At 44.8% G+C, this 19,018-nt stretch overlaps 1 protein-coding gene across 1 annotated transcript; it reads right to left on the bottom strand.

Moving 5' to 3' along the window:
- Window positions 1–9: 9 nt before the first annotated feature.
- ttpal (tocopherol (alpha) transfer protein-like) lies at window positions 10–15,791 on the bottom strand. Its single transcript, XM_083769024.1, has 6 exons — window positions 15,657–15,791; window positions 14,238–14,470; window positions 7,545–7,788; window positions 6,050–6,243; window positions 4,480–4,590; window positions 10–1,958 (listed from the first exon to the last, which is right to left on the bottom strand). Exons 2-6 carry the CDS (start codon window positions 14,451–14,453, stop codon window positions 1,680–1,682), a joined length of 1,044 nt encoding a protein of 347 aa, XP_083625150.1. The 5' UTR covers window positions 14,454–14,470; window positions 15,657–15,791; the 3' UTR covers window positions 10–1,679.
- Window positions 15,792–19,018: the final 3,227 nt, after the last annotated feature.

Here is a 19,018-nt window from a genome sequence, read left to right as displayed (position 1 = left end):
TAGCCACGTGCAGCATTTTGATATCATATTTGATTAGACCAAATTCTCGTTTAGTGAAAAAGATCTCCAAGTTTCCATTACATTTCATCATGCTACTAAAAAACAATTACATTTTTATATTAAAAAAGCGTTTTGAAATTTGATTTATTTTTTTCACTACAATATGTAGTTGGAACATGATAAATATTACAATAGCAGCCATGCTTACAAATTACTTGACATGTAATGCAACTTAAGCAACCAAAATACAAACTATAAACGTGTTACATTTTAAGTTCTCACCATACTAACACATGCAGCATTATTGCACATACTAATCTCTAAATGGCCTTTTGTAACATTTGGCAACGCAGACATGATATTATGTACTGTAGCATCATTGTAATGCTTCTCCCCATTTGACTTCTGTAAATATAAATATCATTATAATACCCGGTCCCTGTCATGTGTTAAGACTGAGTGGTGAGACTGACAGCCAGGAAAGCAGTTCAGTAATAAAAACAATTAAATAAATCAAACATAAGGGCACGGCCACACCACACTTTTATGCTACCTATGAGGTTTTCCTCCGAGGTGGAAAGCCTGGTGACACGAGGTTACCTATGAGGGCAGATTCTGCCAATGCATTTCACTGGGAACAGTGTGTTGCTTTTTTGCAGAAATACACAAATGGCAGCAAACCACTCCATTCCCATGTAAATGCATAGGCAAGAATAAAGAATAAGAATAAAGGTGCGGTGTGACCGTGCCATAAAGCAGATTATCTGACTTTAGAAAATAACTAATAACTAATCTTGGTCAATTGAATCAAGGGGAGAATAAAAGGTAAACTAAACAAAGGTCATACATGACTGATGTATTCTGAATGAACAGTTAAATATATCACATTTTCTTAAAATACCTTAGTGTTTTTGTTAGCCACAGAAATCCTCTATTTACATATAGCCTACACAGACTAAAATAACTAATGTAAATGTATCCTTATAAGACATGACCTGATGAGAATACGCATGAATATTGCTTTGGTACATACAGTATAAATTCAAGATGATCATAAACCCGAAGAAAACTGTTTTTTAAGGCAGATATGAGTGGCACAGAATGTGGGTTTCCAACCTTTAAACAGATGCGGGGCAACCCAACCATGCAGCAACACTAGGAATGGCCTTTATACAGCATGAGCATGAGGTACCATGTATTACACTTAACAAATTGGAGAAAACAATGTGAGCTTGAGAAACCTAGGTGTAAAATATGACTAGAGTGAGACATTTGTACATCAGGTGAGGTCACTAATGAATAATCATGCATTGGTTCAAGTCAAAAGCCTAAAGTTGCCTGAACATGATAGAATGCTGGGTTATGTGTACACTAGAGCAGAGGTTCCCAAACAATGGGTGGCGAGTGACTCATGACTCAAAGGGTACGTACATTTCCTACGTGTAGAACTGCTATTTTCGCTATTTTTTAAACAGGGCATAAGTGTTTTTTAAATTTATTTTGGGTCCCGGGGTAGACACCACATTTATCTTTTGGGTCTTGAGCTGAAAAGCACCGTTTGGCTCATGTAATGCAGCTTGGCTAGTAGAATAAAGTACAATATTGGCAACGTGCCCCGTAAAACTCTAAAGACGTATTTCAAAGGAAACAAAAAAGGTCCTCTGAGTGATAAAGTGTAGCTAGTAGCAATAGTAGAGTTGAGAGCGCAGGCCCCTGAAGGTGTCATCGTCCTGGCCACTAGCCTGTTCCCCTTCAAGCAGCATGGAGTCTGGAAGGAGTACACCCTCTAGTGGGTCTGGCTGGCAGAACTCCACTATGAACTCCTCTTCTGAGTCCAGTAGCATTTCTGACCATGCGGACAGGTCCAGGTTGCCCGCAATGCCACCGTACTCTTCTGGCAGGACCGAGCGGGGGATGTTGCGGTGTAGGGAGCGGAGATCAGAGCCGTGGAGGATGTACTGCACAGTATGTGAAGACAACAATGCCACAGTGAACATTGGCATAATGAGCCATTTAGCAAAGCTATTCGTTGGTCATACAAACACAAAGCACTACTTTCAGACATTCTGGCATATACAATTGTGTAGGTTTTGTGGGCTGAATACATGCCTCATAATCAAAGGGAGTATTCAGTGTAGAACTTTGCTCACTTTCAATAAAACACATTTCTAATCCTTTTAACAGTACAAACAGTGTGTGTGTGTGTGTGTGTGTGTGTGTGTGTGTGTGTGTGTGTGTGTGTGTGTGTGTGTGTGTGTGTGTGTGTGGGGGCGTACTGTATATCTAAATCTAGAGAGTCAAACAAATGACTGTCTCTGAGGAAGACACAAGTTGATACTGTACGTCACGTCACGTCAGTCACCCCTGCAAAATGTGTGTGTGTGCTTGTGTGTGTGTGTGTGTGTGTTTGTGTGTGTGTGTATATTTTTTCCCAATAATGTTAAGAACAAATAGCAATCAAAAAGCATTTATAACATGTACACATTCACAATTACGATGAATTGCATACATAAGGACCCCAATGGAAACAAGCCATAGTGTTTTCTTTGGTTAAAATCCTCTTAGCAGACCTTATATTGAACTGTATATATCCCATTATATCCCATATATCCCATTGCTGGCAGATCAACCTGTTCGTAGCCTGGGTCGTATCTACACAGCTGAGCTCTCTGACAGGCAGATGGGGGAGACAGTGAGGAAGCAGCTCGCAGATGGCCTGGCTAAGATCAATCAAAGCCAACTCCCTGGGAAGTACAAAGTATGGTGTTACCAGTTCATACTGTACCAAAGGGTGATGTGGCCACTGAAGATGAGCGAAATCCCCTCCTCAGTGGTAAGCAAGATGGACGGGGTGGCTAACTCGTTCATCAGGAAGTGGCTGGGTCTACCAAGATGCTTTTCAGACGTAGGCCTCTTTGGTAGGAACACGCTACAACTACCACTGCGATCCATCAGCATGGGATACAAGCAAGAGAAGGCTCGGCTGGTGCTGGAGCTGAGGGATTCCACTGACCAGCTGGTGAGAGCAGCGGGCACCCAGATAAGAACAGGAAGAAAGTGGAAAGCCCAAGAAGAGGTCGACATGGCAATCGGCAGGCTGAAGCACCGCGAGGTGGTTGGCAGAGTCCAGGAGGGTCGAGCAGGCCTCGGTAGGGGTGACACTCCCTTGTTCTGGTCAAAGGCTTCCAAAAAAGACCGAAGAGCCATGGTGGTGGCAGAAGTGGCAAGAACTGAGCAGGAACGCCTTAACATCAAAGCGGTGTCCCAGGGCCAGCAAGGACGTTGGACGTCATGGGAAGGCCTCACAGACAGATCCTTGTCATGGTCTGACCTGTGGAAGATCCCCCAAGCTAGGCTCAGCTTCCTGATCAGAGCAACATATGACACCTTGCCTTGTCCCCGAAACATCCACCAATGGTTTGGTGCCGAAGAGACCTGTCCCCTTTGCAACACCATCAACGCAAGCCTCCAGCACATCCTGTCGGGCTGCAGGACAGCGCTGTCCCAAGGCCGCTACAGATGGCGACACGACCAAGTTCTGAAAAAGCTGGCAGAGGTGTCAGAGTCATGCAGAAAGGAAGCAAACAGCAGACCTTCCGCTCCAGGCAGACATCCCATCAAGTTTGCGAGGGCTGGAGAGGGTGTCAAACCCTCCCGCCAGAGAGATACTGCAAGACTCCTCTCACCGGGAAATGAGTGGACCATGAGGGTCGACCTGGGGAAGCAACTCCAGTTCCCCAGGGAGATCGTGGAAACATCGCTGCGGCCAGACCTAGTCATGTGGTCAGAGGCTTGCAAGACAGTCCTTCTGGTCGAACTTACTGTCCCATGGGAGGGAGGTTTGGAGGCTGCTTATGAGCGGAAGCGAGCCAAGTACTCAGACCTGGCGGCAGAGTGCAGGGAGGCTGGCTGGAAAGCTGTTATCTGCCCTGTGGAAGTGGGGTGTAGGGGCTTCGTAGGTTCCTCAACTGGACGCCTACTCCGCGACATTGGATGCACAGGAGCGGGGCATCGGAAAGCCATGAAAGAGCTGGCTGAGGAGGCGGAGAAAGGCAGCTTCTGGCTGTGGCTAAGGAGGAAGCATAAGAGTTGGGGGACAAACACCTAGGGCATCAGCAGGGGGTGGCAGGGAGAGATCCCTGCCACCGCTCCGCCACCATGAGACGTACTGGGGTTAAAGGAGCGAAACGTTGATGAATGGTGGTCCTCAGCTGATGACCCGTTTAGGCCCACAAAGGTGTTCAGTGAGGTGTCACAGCACACCTGTTCAAAAGGCACTGGAGGAGGTGCGTCAGGCAGCAATGCCCAGCAGGAATACCATCACCTGTATCTGATATGTAGGCTACTTCCCTGTGCTTTTGCAAACTGCTAAAATCGTATTCATTCAATCAATCAATTACAATTTACTGAACCTCAGATTTAAAAAACAAAAAAAAGACAGAAAAGAGTCTAATAAATACACCAATGAATGATACTCACCCTCTCTGCCATCTTTTCTTTTAGAAATGGCTTAATTATTGCAAAGATCCCTTTGAAGATCATCGGCTCGTTAATTATGTTAACAGCCTTGATTCTGATTGGGAACCCATCCTGAGGATAGGAGAGAGGAATATAAATATTCACAATCAGTCACTGTCAAATATCTGCTAAACAAATATGACTCCCGCTCCTGTCCCCACATTCCTCAAACAGTCCAACAATTTGTAGTGAGATGGTAACATACAGTGGGGAACAAACTTATGTATTTATTTATGTTTGAACTTTTATTCCTTAAAAGTTAAATTTACAAAGAAATCTCCAAAAATTATAACAGGCAGGGGAGAGTAGACGAATTACAAAAATGTGTACTGTATTATATGACAATTTAGGAACATAACCCTATTTTGAGCATGTTATTTATACATTTTACATTTCCGCCACATGGCAGTGTTATACGTCAAAGTATAAATCTTATAGTGCTTACATAGTCATATGGGCACAAAGAGAATTATTATTATTATTACAGAGAATTATTTTATGAAAATCAAGATGTAACGCTCTCTCGCTATATACTAGCGCACGTAGGCTATACTCTATCACAAACATTTCGCCCTGTGTAGCCTGGCTATTCCTGTAATTCCTGTAATTCCTGCACGCAGAGAGAGAGAGAGAGAGAGAGGCGTCCTGTGTCGGTCTCGCGCTTGTATCACGGCATCCTGCACGTGCGTCATGTGCGTGAGATGTCAAAATGAATTGGAATAAAAAAACAATTGATGTAGCGGCGCCTATATGTATCTGGTCTGGATCGCCTCTTGGTGAACTCTTGCAGTGTGTGATGCCTAGTCGGCTATCAATCGTTTAGTCTGTAGGGGCCATTATGCTTTCCTGTCAGTGATTAGCGACATTCCAATATAGAGCATGCACATGCATCACTTTCCCACAAGGACACCGGTCACATGGCACGCCCCCCCCCCCCCTCATATAGACTGAGTGGCAAAACATTGAGCAGCATGGCGCATTAGAGTTTGGAAGCAGTGCTCGTTGGAAATCACTCAACGGTCCTGCGTACAACTCATTTCTAAATTGCACAATATAATGCATAAATATTCACCTGCACAGACTTTCTTGACATAAAGTAGCTCATAACATGTCTACGGTTGATTTTTATGAAACAAATACTTTGCAGATAGAAAGAGGACAATTCAAGCTTTCCGTACAGCTGCAATGTTGCAGGCTTTCATGAATCGCACCTCGGTCTGTACTTAAAAAATCACATCCGTGTGAAGTGAGGGGCGCTAATATATTAAAGTCTAACTCATGTTGATTAGGTGATGTAATGGTGATCTAAAACAAACGGTGCCAACACAAACATTAAACGCCATTAACAATAAAGAGACAATATGACGTAAACGACACATTAATGACGTTTTTACCTTCATTGTCAATGTGTTTACAAAACAAACTTTGAACTAAAGACAAACGTTAAACCTGTGTATAGGAGCGCCCCTCAAAGATATACACTAAAACATAGTAGGAGCTTTTTGAATGAGGCCCAATAACATCTTTTTACCTGGAGGATGCTGACCACCTTCTTAGCTAGAAAGGGGCCTGGATTGGATGCTTGCGACATGCCTACACCTGTATAGTCTGCTAAAATGACAACCCCATTCACTTGATTCTCTTCAGGCTGGATCAACTTCTCCAGAGTCAGATAAATGGCCCTCACATTATCCACGAAAGGATAATCGTTTGGTTTCCATTTTCCTAGAAGGAGATCATATTAATCGACAATCTGATTATTTATTATTCTGTGTCCTTTCACATTATTTACTGTATGAACTTCATCAGTTGACCTATGTCAAATTAATTAGCTCACTGTTAGATTGCAGTGATTCTGACTTTTGATATTAGAGTATACTATATTTTGTAAAAACAATTATATACCATTAGTCAAACTACTACTAGACAGTATGTTTAATGCTAGCCTTTTTTTATGAGATATTACTTTAAGCTTGAGGTCTGCTGAATGTGTGAGGGGAAGTTTAGTTAACCACAAGCAACTCTTGGATCCTATTTTTAGCAGGTGCAATACCAACCCTTGATAGTCCATACATCTAAACGAAAAAGTCTGATCTGATTGTATTAATCAAACTCACTAACATTGCAGCTGTACAGAAGTCTTGGATTATCATCTTTGTATATGCCAAGATTATGTTTAATAATAATCCCCAATAGACATGTTATGAGCTACTTTCTATCAATAAAGTTTGGAAGCGTTTGTTGGAAATTACTCAACAGTCCTTGCACGTACCAACCGTTTCGAAATTGCACATAATGCAGGAGGCAGCCAGACGTTGCATTATTGAAAACGAGTGCTTCCAAACTCCAACAATTAAGTGCTTCAAACTCCAAAACAGATTTTTTTTTGACAGAAAGTAGCTTATAATAGTAATAACATCTTGATGGTGGATTTTCATGAAACAAAAACTTGGCAGATACAAAGAGGATAATCCAAGATTTTCCGTACAGCTGCAATGTTGGTGAGTTTAACGTCCCACACATGTGCAGACACTTAAATGATAGATTTGAGGTTTTATATTGTAATCAACAAAATAATTCAATCTGTCTTTTTAAACTTCTGTGATCATGCTGAAAGCTGAATAAACATAAACAAACAGTGTTTAATACAATCAGAGCAGACTTTTCCGTTTGGTTGTATGGCCTTTCAAGGGTTGGTATTGCAACTCTAGATTTCGGATCTTAGGGCCGATTCATACTCCTATTTTACCGCTGTTTCGGCGCTGTAGTGCCTAAATGATTTCGGCTCGTCAGAACATTTCAGTAGCACCGAAGAGCCGACTTTAGGACGGTACCCGCCCCCCCCGAACCTCAAATGACGGCACATTGTAGGCTCTACAGCGCCGAACCGACTTTTATTCGGCTCTAAAATAGGAGTATGAATCGGCCCTAAGAGTTGCTTGCGGGGAAGTGTGCTACTTCAAGGGACACATATTAAATACATATTATCACACACAATTTTACTTGTAATGAAACATGACACTAACCTGGCCGAAGACACAAGATGTATCGTCCATTGGGGTCAGGATGTGGCAAGACAGTAAGAAACCCCAGGTCGAGCACGTGTTTCACGGTGGAAGGTTTAAGGTCCTGGAACACCTCTGGCCACGCCTTCCGACCTGCATGGTAATTGAGCAGCAGCTGCAGGGCGCGGTCATAGTCAAACTTTCTGGCCCGCAGGAAGCGCAGGAGGAATGCATCATCCAGCCTGGTCCTAAGATTGGGCTGGTCCTTCAGTATTACATGGAAAGAGATGATTAAAGACTATCGTAAACCAGTGGTTTAATGGTGCTTTTTGTCAGGTGAAACCTGACCTATGTCTTACTCGGCGGCGGCGGTGGCTCAGGGGTAGAGTGGCTGGATGGTTAACCGCAAGGTTTCCAGTTCGAACCTGGGCTCCCCCAGAGTTACTGTCGAAGTGTCCTTGAGCAAGACTCTGAACCCCTAATTGCTCCCGATGTGCTGGTTGGTGCCTTGCATGGTTTCCGCTGCCATCGATGTATGAATGTGTGTGTGAATGGGTGAATGTAATGCACAATCTCTGTAAAGCGCCTTGGATAAAGGCGCTATATAAATGCACCATTTACCATTTTTCTTTACCATTTTACTCAAATTTAATGACGACTTTGGCTCCTAGTCGGGACCTTAGTCCTGATTGGCTGCCACACACGCTGCTGTCATGTATTGGTTACTCAGGTCACATGACCATGTCACAGCAATCTTTAGAGACACCCAATGTTATGCAACGTAATGTTATGATTGAGACCGGCCGGTTGAGAGGAGCGTTCGTTACTAAATAAAGAAACCATGCAGTGCTTCTTTCACCTGACAAATATCACTATGTGTTCATTTCTTGTTTCTCTGTACCACGGCATGATTTTAATGACGTCACGTGCACACGCGCATTCTACGAGGCATTCTTGTTTTTCTAAAATATATTTCTTATCCCACGATTTTGTAACCCATTTTTCACCCCTGTGTCAATCATCTAATGTGATCCTGGGCTCTACACACCCTCCACCAACCTAGTCCCCATATATGGGGGACAAGGGGAGAGCAACGGACTTGAACTCATGCTTCCTTCATGCCTGAGTGTCCAAGTTGCTCCTTTACACCTGACAGTTTCCCTGGTTGGACGTAGCGCGTGGAAGGAACACGTTATTCCAACCAGTTCCTTTCATTCTTGTTGCGTGTAGACAACACCAGAAAGAGTACTGGAGCCATACTGCTGTGTTGCTTAACTGGGGCCATACTACTGTGTTGACAATTCTCGTGAGAGAAATAAGCCAACCCACCTTTACTTTATACTTACTTTATTTGTTTATTTGGACAGGACAATGCATATTATTGGACGTCAGATGGACGTAAATTCACCGGATATAGCACAGTTGCTAATTTTCATCCGCAGTCCTCACAAGAAACACAAAACGGAAAACAGACAGGCAAACAGTGGAATACATTTACATAACATTACATAGGGAACACGGCATAAAAAAAGAAATACACCTAAAATACTCATGAATGGCTGCAGCTTTGGTTTTCAAGCAACCATTTTTTTTCAGATTAAATTTAAAAGATGGCAATGTTACGTAGCACAATCCCTTATACGCAGAGAAAGGCCATTCCATGCTACACAACCCTGTACTGAGAGGACATTTTGGCCGAATGTTGTTTGCCGGTCCGGCACTTCGCAGTCTCCTCGAGTGGTTGCTCTGGTACTGATTCCCCTATCAGGCTTCCGTTTAATGAATTCACTTGGGGGGGGGGGGGGCGGGCACAGACCATGTAGGGATGTAAGCACAAGTGATTAGACTTGCTGGGCATTTCTGCCTGACGCACCTCCGACGGTGCCATGGTGCTGGCTGCAGGGTCATCAGCCGGGAGCCACCCTTCACAGATGTTTCGCTCCATTAATCCCGGAACATCTCTGGGTGGTGGAGCAGCGACAGGGACGTCTCCCTGCCGCCCCCTGCAGCCAGCGGAAGGATCCTTGTTCTCCCCACACTCTGTCCCAGTGTTATTGCTTTTGTGGTTGTGGAATGAGACCCAAGGGACTATGCATGGCAGGGACGTCCATCTCCCTGAGTCAGGCGTGGGCTGACCGCATACCACAGCATCTCAAGGTGGTGGAATATAGCAGCAGGAAAGGTTCCCTACTGCCCCCTGTCTACGCTCCTTGTTTTCCCCACGATTTGTCGTTTCTCCTGAGCCATAACCAGAAACTTCCTTGTTCTGCCTCCTCTGCCAGGACTTTCAGGGCATTCTTCAGCTTGGAGCCTTTGATCCCAAGGGACTTTAGTAGCCTCTGGGTGGATGCTCCAGTGTAGCCTCTACACCCGACTTCCACTGGGTATGTGAAGGCTCTCCACCCTGCTTGTGAGCACTCACTTGCCAGCTCTGAATATTTGTCCCTTTTTCTCTCAAAGGCAGCCTCCATTCCCTCCTCCCAAGGAACTGTCAGCTCTACCATGATGACTGTCTTAGTAGAGGTGGACCACAACACGATGTCTGGTCGTAGAGCGGTTGTGGTGATCTCTTGCGGGAACTTCAACTGCCGGTCTAGGTCAGCCCTCATGTTCCACTCGCTTCCAGCTGACAGGAGGGACTGTGGGCTCTTGGTGATGCTCCGCGGCTTGCCGCCTTGCTGGACAAACTGGATCGACCGCTCTGCTGTTCGTGAACTGGCGCCATTTGCTTCTATTCTGCGTACTTCCAGGATTTCAGCTAGCTTCCGCAGAACACGATCGTGGCGCCATCCATATCGGCCCTGCGTCAAAGCCACCTTACAGCCAGAAAGGATGTGATGCAAGCTTGCGTTCTGGGTGTCACAGAGCTTGCAGGTCACCTCTGTCCCGTACCACACATGCAGATTCCAGGGACTGGGAAGGGTGTCGTATGTGGCCCTGATGAGGAAACTCAGCCTCGCTTGGGGTATTCTCCACATGTCTGCCCATGTAATGACCCTGTTGACTACGGCCTCCCAATTGGTCCATCTCCCTTGTTGCTGTTGGCCCACAGCCTTGATCATATAGCTCTCCTCTTCCATTTTCACCACTTCTGAAACCACAAGGTCTTTCCTTTCCTTCTTTGAGGCTTTGGACCACTTTGTGGGTGCTGTTCCCCAGCCAAAACCAGCCCTGCCAGACTGCACTTGTCCTACCATTTCCTGATGTTTCAGTCGGCCAATGGCCTGGTCTACTGTCTGCATAGCATTCCATTTACGTCCAGTGCGGACTTGGACCTGGGCATTGCGGACAGTTGGATCAGGTGAGTCTCTCAGCTCGAACACAAGCCTCACCTTCTCCTGTTTGTAGCCCAGGCTGATGGATTTCAGTGGCAGCTTCAGGGTGGTTCTTCCAAACAGAGCTGTGTTGGAAAGGCATCTGGGAAGGCCCAGCCACTTACGGATGTAATTGTTGGCTTTTGAATCCAGCTTGAGGACAGTTGTGGAGGAGATATCACACAACTTCAGGGGCCACATCAAACGATGGAATAGGGTGAACTGGTAACACCAGACCTTGAGTTTCCCTGGGAGAAAGCTTTGGTCAATTTTGTTCAGGCCGTCCAAGAGCTGAGATGTGACTGAGGCAGCCATGTGCTTGTCAGACAGGTCTGCAGTGTAAAGCCTTCCAAGGCTCCGCACAGGTTCATCAACCACACGTGGGATTTCCTCACCATCCACTGAGAATGTGATGTTGTCATTCCTGACTCCTTTCCGGATGGAGAGGCTGCGTGACTTGGTAGGTTTTATTTTCATCCGGGCCCATGCTAGAAGCTCCCCGAGTCTTTTCAGGAGTCTGGAGGTGCACACTGCTGTCTGGAGGAGAGTGGTGACGTCATCCATGTAGCTCCGTAGGGCCGGGAGTCGCTGACCTGATTGGGAACGGACTCCTCGGACCATCTGTCTTCCACCAATCAGGATGATCTCAAAGGCTATTGTGAAAAGGATTGGAGAAATGGAGCAACCCATAGCTATCCCCTTCTCTAGCTGGTGCCAACCAGTTGAGACCTCCTGAGTTGTGTAGCAGACTTGGAAGTTGTTAAAGTAGTTCACTACGAGGCTCTGGATGCAGGGTGGAACATGGAAGAAGTTCAGTGCAAAGCTGATGAGTTGGTGGGGAACCGACCCATAGGCGTTTGCAAGATCCAACCAAACCACGTGTAGGTCTGCTTTGTTGCGCTTGGCTGTCTGGATTTGCTCCCAGATCATAGCAGAGTGCTCCACGCAGCCAGGGAAACCTGGGACGCCTGCCTTCTGACAACTAGTGTCGATGTAATTGTTTGCCAGAAGGTAGTTGGTCATGCGCTTTGCCACCACAGTGAAGAAAATCTTCCCTTCCACGTTGAGCAGGGCTATGCCTCTGAACTGGCTGATGTTATGAGAGTCTTTCTCCTTTGGGATAAAGGTCGTGATTGCCCTGCTCCACGCTGATGGCATGGCTTGGGTTTTCCAGGCAACACCCATCAGCTTCCATAACAGTTTCAGGAGTCCAGGACAGCTTTTGAACACCCTGTATGGTACTCCATTCGGGCCGGGTGCTGATGCAGCTCTCGCTCGCTCAACCACCTGCTTGACCTCAGCCCATTTCGGGGGAGTGGTGTCAAACTGCAAGGAAGGCTCAGGTGGCTGAGGTACATGGCCTGGTGATCCGAGGGGGTTGTTCTTTTGGCTGTCGCTGAGCTGAACTGTGATGTATTCCTCCAACTCCTGTTCACTGGTCTGCAGTGTCCCATTCTTCTTTTCCTCCAGCAGGCCTCGGGCATACTTGAAGGGGTCCCGGGAGAAGCTAGCCCTTGCTTTCTCCTTGCGGCTTCTGCGTTTCCTGATCCTTTCAGCTCTCCTCAGGTGTGCGAGTTTTACTTTGATCTGGTTCCACAGGTTCTTCAAGCCGTCTTTATCCTGGTCATTGGCTTTTCTCCATTGTTTCCGTAGGAGGCGTCGTTCCTTTACGAGCTGGAGGATTTCCCTCTCCCGTCTCCCGATCTGTTTGGGAATAATCCTCCTCTGGGGCATTTCTCCAAATCGCTCTTTGCCTTCCTCGTAGATGATGTGTCCCATGATGTTCAGTTTGGAGGTTACGCTGCCTCTTAGCGTACTTTGGAGGGTGGTGCATAGATTATCATCGAAGCTGCTCCAGGATTCTTTGTCATTGGCTTTTGGCCACTTGACTTTGGCTTTCCGGATTAGCTTCTCTGGTGCGACTCTTGTGGGTTCGCTGCTTGGCGTTTCGTTGTGCTGTGGGCTGTGCGGTTGTTGCTGCACCTCATGCTGGGAAGGCTGGACCTCCTCTCTCTCACCAGTTGCAATGGTTGGATCAATAGCACTGTGGTGCTCAACCTGGCTATGATTCCTCCTTGTCTGATCTGCTTCTGCAGTGCAAGCTTGCATCTGGTTGCGGCCGCCGCCGCATTTCATCTTCCCCTGATGAGTTCGCAGGCCCCGGTAGGTTGTTACTTTGGCCCACCCACAGCCACATTCTCTGAGGATCTTCATATCGTTCGTGATTGTCATGTCAGTCGTTTCCGTGTTATCCGTCCTGTTTGGTCCATCTTCCATCCCGCCTCTCGGTGGACCGCCGGGCTGTTTTTTCCTTATGTTGCTCGTAGTTGAGTTAGGGAGTCCATGAAGCTTGCTTCACAGACATGTGGAAAGGGGTAACTAGCCCCATCCACCCCTGGTGCAGTCTTTCCCGCTGCCAGCCAGTCTTCCCTGGCAGCCCACCAGTCTTTTCCTGGATGCCAACTGCTCTATTCACAGTAGTCACTGGTAAGCCAGCTGAAATAGATGTAAGCACAAGTGATTAGACTTGCTGGGCATTTCTGCCTGACGCACCTCCGACGGTGCCATGGTGCTGGCTGCAGGGTCATCAGCCGGGAGCCACCCTTCACAGATGTTTCGCTCCATTAATCCCGGAACATCTCTGGGTGGTGGAGCAGCGACAGGGACGTCTCCCTGCCGCCCCCTGCAGCCAGCGGAAGGATCCTTGTTCTCCCCACACTCTGTCCCAGTGTTATTGCTTTTGTGGTTGTGGAATGAGACCCAAGACCCAGGTCTTGTATATGACCCCAACCTGTTTGAAACTTTTAAAGTTATCAAAGCTAAAACAATGAAACAGTATTCAATGTGTGATAGGATCATACAGTGAAGATACGATCTGGCCGCTCCAACTGTCAGGAAGGGTCTAATTTGTTTAACATTTTGAAGGTTGAATTTAATCGTATTAGTGACTTTCTTCACATGTTTTTTAAAGGTTAGGGTTAAGGTCAAGTTCCTCTCCGCCCAGAAACACATTTGAGGACTAGTAGACAACCTCCAAAGACAAGCCAAAAACAAGACAACTCTTGTGAGAGAAATTAGCCAAATCTCCCCTCGAAAGATAAGCACAAACACAATAATAATATAGCCATATAATTCAAATAAATAAAAAAATTGCTGCATTTATCATTATAAATAATATATGTCTATGTTTTGGTCATTTATTATACTATTACTAATTACACCATAGGCACCAGAGTGGGGGTCAGAGGGGTCTGAATATCCTCGCACCGGGGGATAACTGGTCTATTTATTTTATTTTTAAATAAAATAATTTCTGTGTGTGTGTGTGTGTGTGTGTGTGTGTGTGTGTGTGTGTGCGCGTGCGTGCGTGCGTGTGTGTGAGAATCTATTCATGCCAAACCTTCAGAATCATGTCTCTCAGCGCTTGAACATCACGCAGACGCCACTCCGGTTTCTCCTGGAGCTCCTCGCGGGCCTTGGCCACCAACTCTGGTGTCAGAGTGCAGGTGTAAATGTGCGGAGGAGGTTCAGGAAACCAGCTGTTGACAGCAGCGCTTGATGGTTCCAGTTCCACTGACGGAGAGGTGAGATCAATGGACTCATGTTCATCGGCCATTGACTACCTGCGAGTTGCTGATTGAAAGAGAATAACAAATACGCAGTTATGCTTATGCGCCCGGCGGCCTTAGGAATCTGGAGGCCCATTTCAACACCAAATATGAGGCCCCCATATACCTACGTATGACATAATTATTTTGTTGATACAGCCGTATTGATACAAATAGTTTGACTGTTCAATATCACACGCAGCCATTACTCTCGACAATTAGCAGCAACAACAACAACTCTCCTCATCCTGTCGTCCCCTCATTCTGTCGTCCCATCCCTTCTCCCCTTTACCTCCCAATGCTGCACATTTTACCAAGGTTATTAACATAAAATAGGTGTAACTTAACATTGCGGGAGAGAGCAAGGCAGTGAGTGAGCGAGATAGAGAGGACCGAGAGTGGCAGGGGTTGACTGTCTGACGCCTGACGTTCAGTTGGAGCTCGGAGGCCCCCCTGAGGGTGGAGGCCCCTTTCAATTGAAACTGGTGAAACATAGCAAAGGCCTCCTGTGCGTGGTGGTAGCCTATTATAAAAGGCATCTCTTGCGGACAATCTATCAAATTTGCCACCTATCTTTGTATTTTAAGGCTATGATGACGGGCGGATGCAATTCGAAACTGGCCTCCGTAAAATCTGTATCCCCCACCACCCACTCCTTTTGCCCCTCACTGTAGGCCTATTATGTTTCCCCCCTGCCTTTTTACCTAGCTCCTTTAATGATGATGTCCTGTTTTTGGCTATATAGAAGTGTAGGCTACTCTAAATGTTATGATGAATTGAAAACGGTGGACCCTCTTGTAAACACGGCGGACCCTCTTGTAAACAAGTGTAATGCTTTATGGTGTCGTCCACTCAGTTAACAGGTTTTGTATTGAGTTGTGCTTGAAATGTACTGTAATTCTGCAAACTGTTACTGGTATACTTGTCTTTAATCAATCAATCAATCAATCAATCAATCAAATTCTAACGACGCAAACGTCCCCCAACACAGTGAGCGACGCGTACATGCTAAAAATGAGTGTGGAGGGGTCTGCAACTCTACATCTACAGTAATGTACATACATATTCACTTTATTTGACTTTAATATTTGATTTGATTTGATTTAAAACCCTCAGCCTTATCACGCCCGATCGACTGGATGTCAGTGGACGATCAACGAACAGCGATGCGACAACAATAATCTAACGATGAAGTATTAAGAGTTACCAACCCGACTGGGCGTTTAGTAAATGCTCTTCTAATACAAATCCAGACGACATTTATTAGCATCCATTTGACTTTTGGTAAAAGCTGAAAAGGACCGAAGGGAATGTGTGATGTGTCATAAAAACACCCCATAGACATAAACCAATCTGAAAATCCTATCATCAGTTCCGGGGTTGGAGAAAAGACGGCCTCTGTTTGGCCAATCTGACTGTATCACGTGATCCACTACACTGACTACAGAACGCAAAGAAAAAAAGTATCAATTAAAATGACAATGCACTTTAGCTTTATTTCCGTTTTTATTGCGTTATTAGAGTCAACAGTACGGACACCCACACAAATTCTGACTGTTTTGTGTAAGATTTTAGGCAGTGTTATTTGGACATGGAGGACCAGCAGATGGCGGAATTGTACCAACATATGGACCAACTACACACACTCTCTCTCTCACACACACACACACACACACACACACACACACACACACACACACACACACACACACGTGCACGCACGCACACACACACACACACACACACACACACACACACACACACACACACACACACACACACACACACACACACTACATTTAGTTCTTGCAATACTGTGTGTACGTGAAACCGCTCACATCACATGATTCACATCTCATCATCTGACTGACATCATCCCAGAACAGCCAGGTATCATATTTGCAGCTTTAAAATGAAAGTGATTGTTCAAGTCATAAATGCAAAAATGCTATTCCTTATAGCCTGAAGGAATGGCACTTTAGTGAAGTGGGTGCAGAACTGCAGATGCAGCCTTTGTTTTAGGAATGATGTCAGAACAGGCCAGCTCCATAATGGACACTGGGCAGGGACCCAGTCCAGCAGAGCCCGGGTAGAGGCCTGTTTTGGTGCGGTTCTGGACAACCATAGGTCCGACAGACTTGACACCGTGCACTGCACCCCCTGTGGTGGGGTGGAAGTTCGCGTATTTGAAGTCGGTGGGGAGAACAGTACTCGAGTTACTGTCTGTGTGTCTGTCTGTCTGTCTGTCGGTCTGTCTTTCTTGACACAGCATCTTGTGCTTTAGGAACCACAGTGGAAGGCAAAATGCAGAACATTGTGCACTGACTGCTAGCAATGTACCTCATTGTTCAATAGTGATTAGAAACAGGTTGTACAATCATGTAAAACAGGGAATGGGTTCTCCTAAACTGGGCCCAGTTTCCTCAAGTCTCCAGCTCTCTACGTGAACTCGTGAAGCCAGGTACCTATATGTGCTTCATAATCATAGTGTGTAACAAATTGTGTGTATAACTATATTGCCACATTGTCGGAACTTTTCAACTTGGTTCCCTCTCTCTCTCTCTCTCTCTCTCTCTCTCTCTCTCTCTCTCTCGCTCTCTGTTTCTAAAATCACTGCTATCTATGACTTTATGACAGTTTATCAGTCTGTAGCAACATAGTCTTACACTATCATTGACCAAGCAATACTGCCACGTTGGACGGACCTACAGTATTAGTACACACACACACACACACACACACACACACACACACACACACACACACACACACACACACACACAGGTTTGTATTAGCTTACTATAGACAGCATTGAAAATAGCTGAAAATATGCACACAAAGAAAGCTGAGCTTATAGATTTAAGTATAAAATGGGGTTTCTTTGATTTGACATCATAGATCCCTTTCTGAAGTTTAAAATAGGGAAAACTCCAGTCTTACCCTTCGCTGGCGAAAACGTCTGGGAACTCAGATAACTCTAACCCATAAAGTTAACCTCCTAAATCCGTGGTTTTCAACTCTTTTCATATCAAGGCCCATTATTTATTCAGCATTTGAGCCACAGGCCACCATTGATGGCATTTAGCCTCTCAGACCCAAAACGAAAGAATATTTTGTTGTCGTTGGATAAGGTTTTGTCCACAATTCCATGCTGTATTGATGTTGGTACCATTAGGAGAGGTAACAGGCAGATGATGAAAATGACAATTCTTCTACATGCTCGAATTGTGTAGACATCTTGTAAGTAATGCAGATGTTTAACAATAATGTAACTCTTGGGAGCATAAAATGAAAGCAATGTTTCATTTTTCACCCTCAACACTTAAAGATCTAATAAGGGTCCATTTGGTTACCAACTTTACGTCATTTAGCTGGGGACCACCTGGAACCCCCTCAAGGACCACTGGTGGTCCCCGGACCACTGGTTGAGAACCACTGCTCTAAATGCCTAATCCAAATGTGAATCTTTTCCCAATTGTAAAACAAACTAATTTAAAAAAAACCCATGGTCCTCACAATGTCTATTTCTCTAATTCTACTAATTCTACCAAAGGTATAATTATACATACAAGTATACACACACACGCTTTCAAAAAATTTTCCAATTCACTTTTTGTGTGGCATATGCATTTGTCACCAGTGTAAGAAGGAAACATCACATTAGTTAACTGGCTAAAAGGTGTCGAGGTTTGTACAATACTGCACCACAATTCAATGTAAAAAATATACCTTGAAATTTTATTTATTTTACTTCACATTGTAAGGTGAGAAATTGCCTATCTTTTGTAAGGCAGTATACTGTAGGTTTCAAGGCACAGTTTATTCTTATGACAAAATACTACCTTCAAACAAAAACAAAAAATATATATATATATGTTTTTAAACCAATACAACATTTTTTTTAAATTGGAAACTCACTGGTACATGAATTCTTCAACATGTGAGAATGCCTTTGACTTTTACAAAGTGGCAGCATAGAGTAGACAGCATTAGCCTATATATTAGCTGTCAGGTGTACATTTTAACATCAAAGTACATACAATAAACTATAGATATCTTAATCCTGTCACACAGCATATGAAGGGGACACTTGGTTTGTACAGCTTTGTTAAATTACATTATTTAAGCACTTTCTAAAGAGAAGATAATCCTTAACTGACTGAAAACCTTTATATATTAAAGATGTTTCAGATGTGAACATAAAATGAAATACTGTGCACTAAATACATGATTTGCCCCATATTCCTTATAAGACCTGTTGTAACATTCATAGAATATTGGAATGATTAACTCACCATTTCTAATAGTAAGCCTTACTTCATTCTTCAATACACACATACATTTAACAATATTGAGTCCACGGCCGCCATGCTGAAGAAATTCACTGAATTATATTATCCTATAATAAGCAATCTTCAGAAAACTTTAGACAATAACACTCTGTATAAAATGATTGTAGAGTTCAATTTTGTATTTTGCGTGATAATGAACTTGTTTACACCAAGCTTCAGTTATCCCTGAGCCACTTGCTGTTACCAACTGCATAGTAAAATCTTCAGTATTCATGTCCATT

This window comes from Protomyctophum parallelum (assembly GCF_964188405.1).
Source record: "Protomyctophum parallelum genome assembly, chromosome: 7".
Lineage (NCBI taxonomy): Eukaryota > Metazoa > Chordata > Actinopteri > Myctophiformes > Myctophidae > Protomyctophum > Protomyctophum parallelum.
This window is presented reverse-complemented; position numbering and strand designations above follow the sequence as displayed.

Coding starts and splice junctions, on each gene's coding strand:
- ttpal (XM_083769024.1), bottom strand. CDS start 14,453: ATGGCCGATGAACATGAGTCCATTGATCTCACCTCTCCGTCAGTGGAA. Junction 7,789..14,237: donor TGAGAGACATGATTCTGAAG/GTTTGGCATGAA, acceptor GTAATACTGAAG/GACCAGCCCAATCTTAGGAC. Junction 1,959..4,479: donor AAGAAAAGATGGCAGAGAGG/GTGAGTATCATT, acceptor CATACTGTGCAG/TACATCCTCCACGGCTCTGA.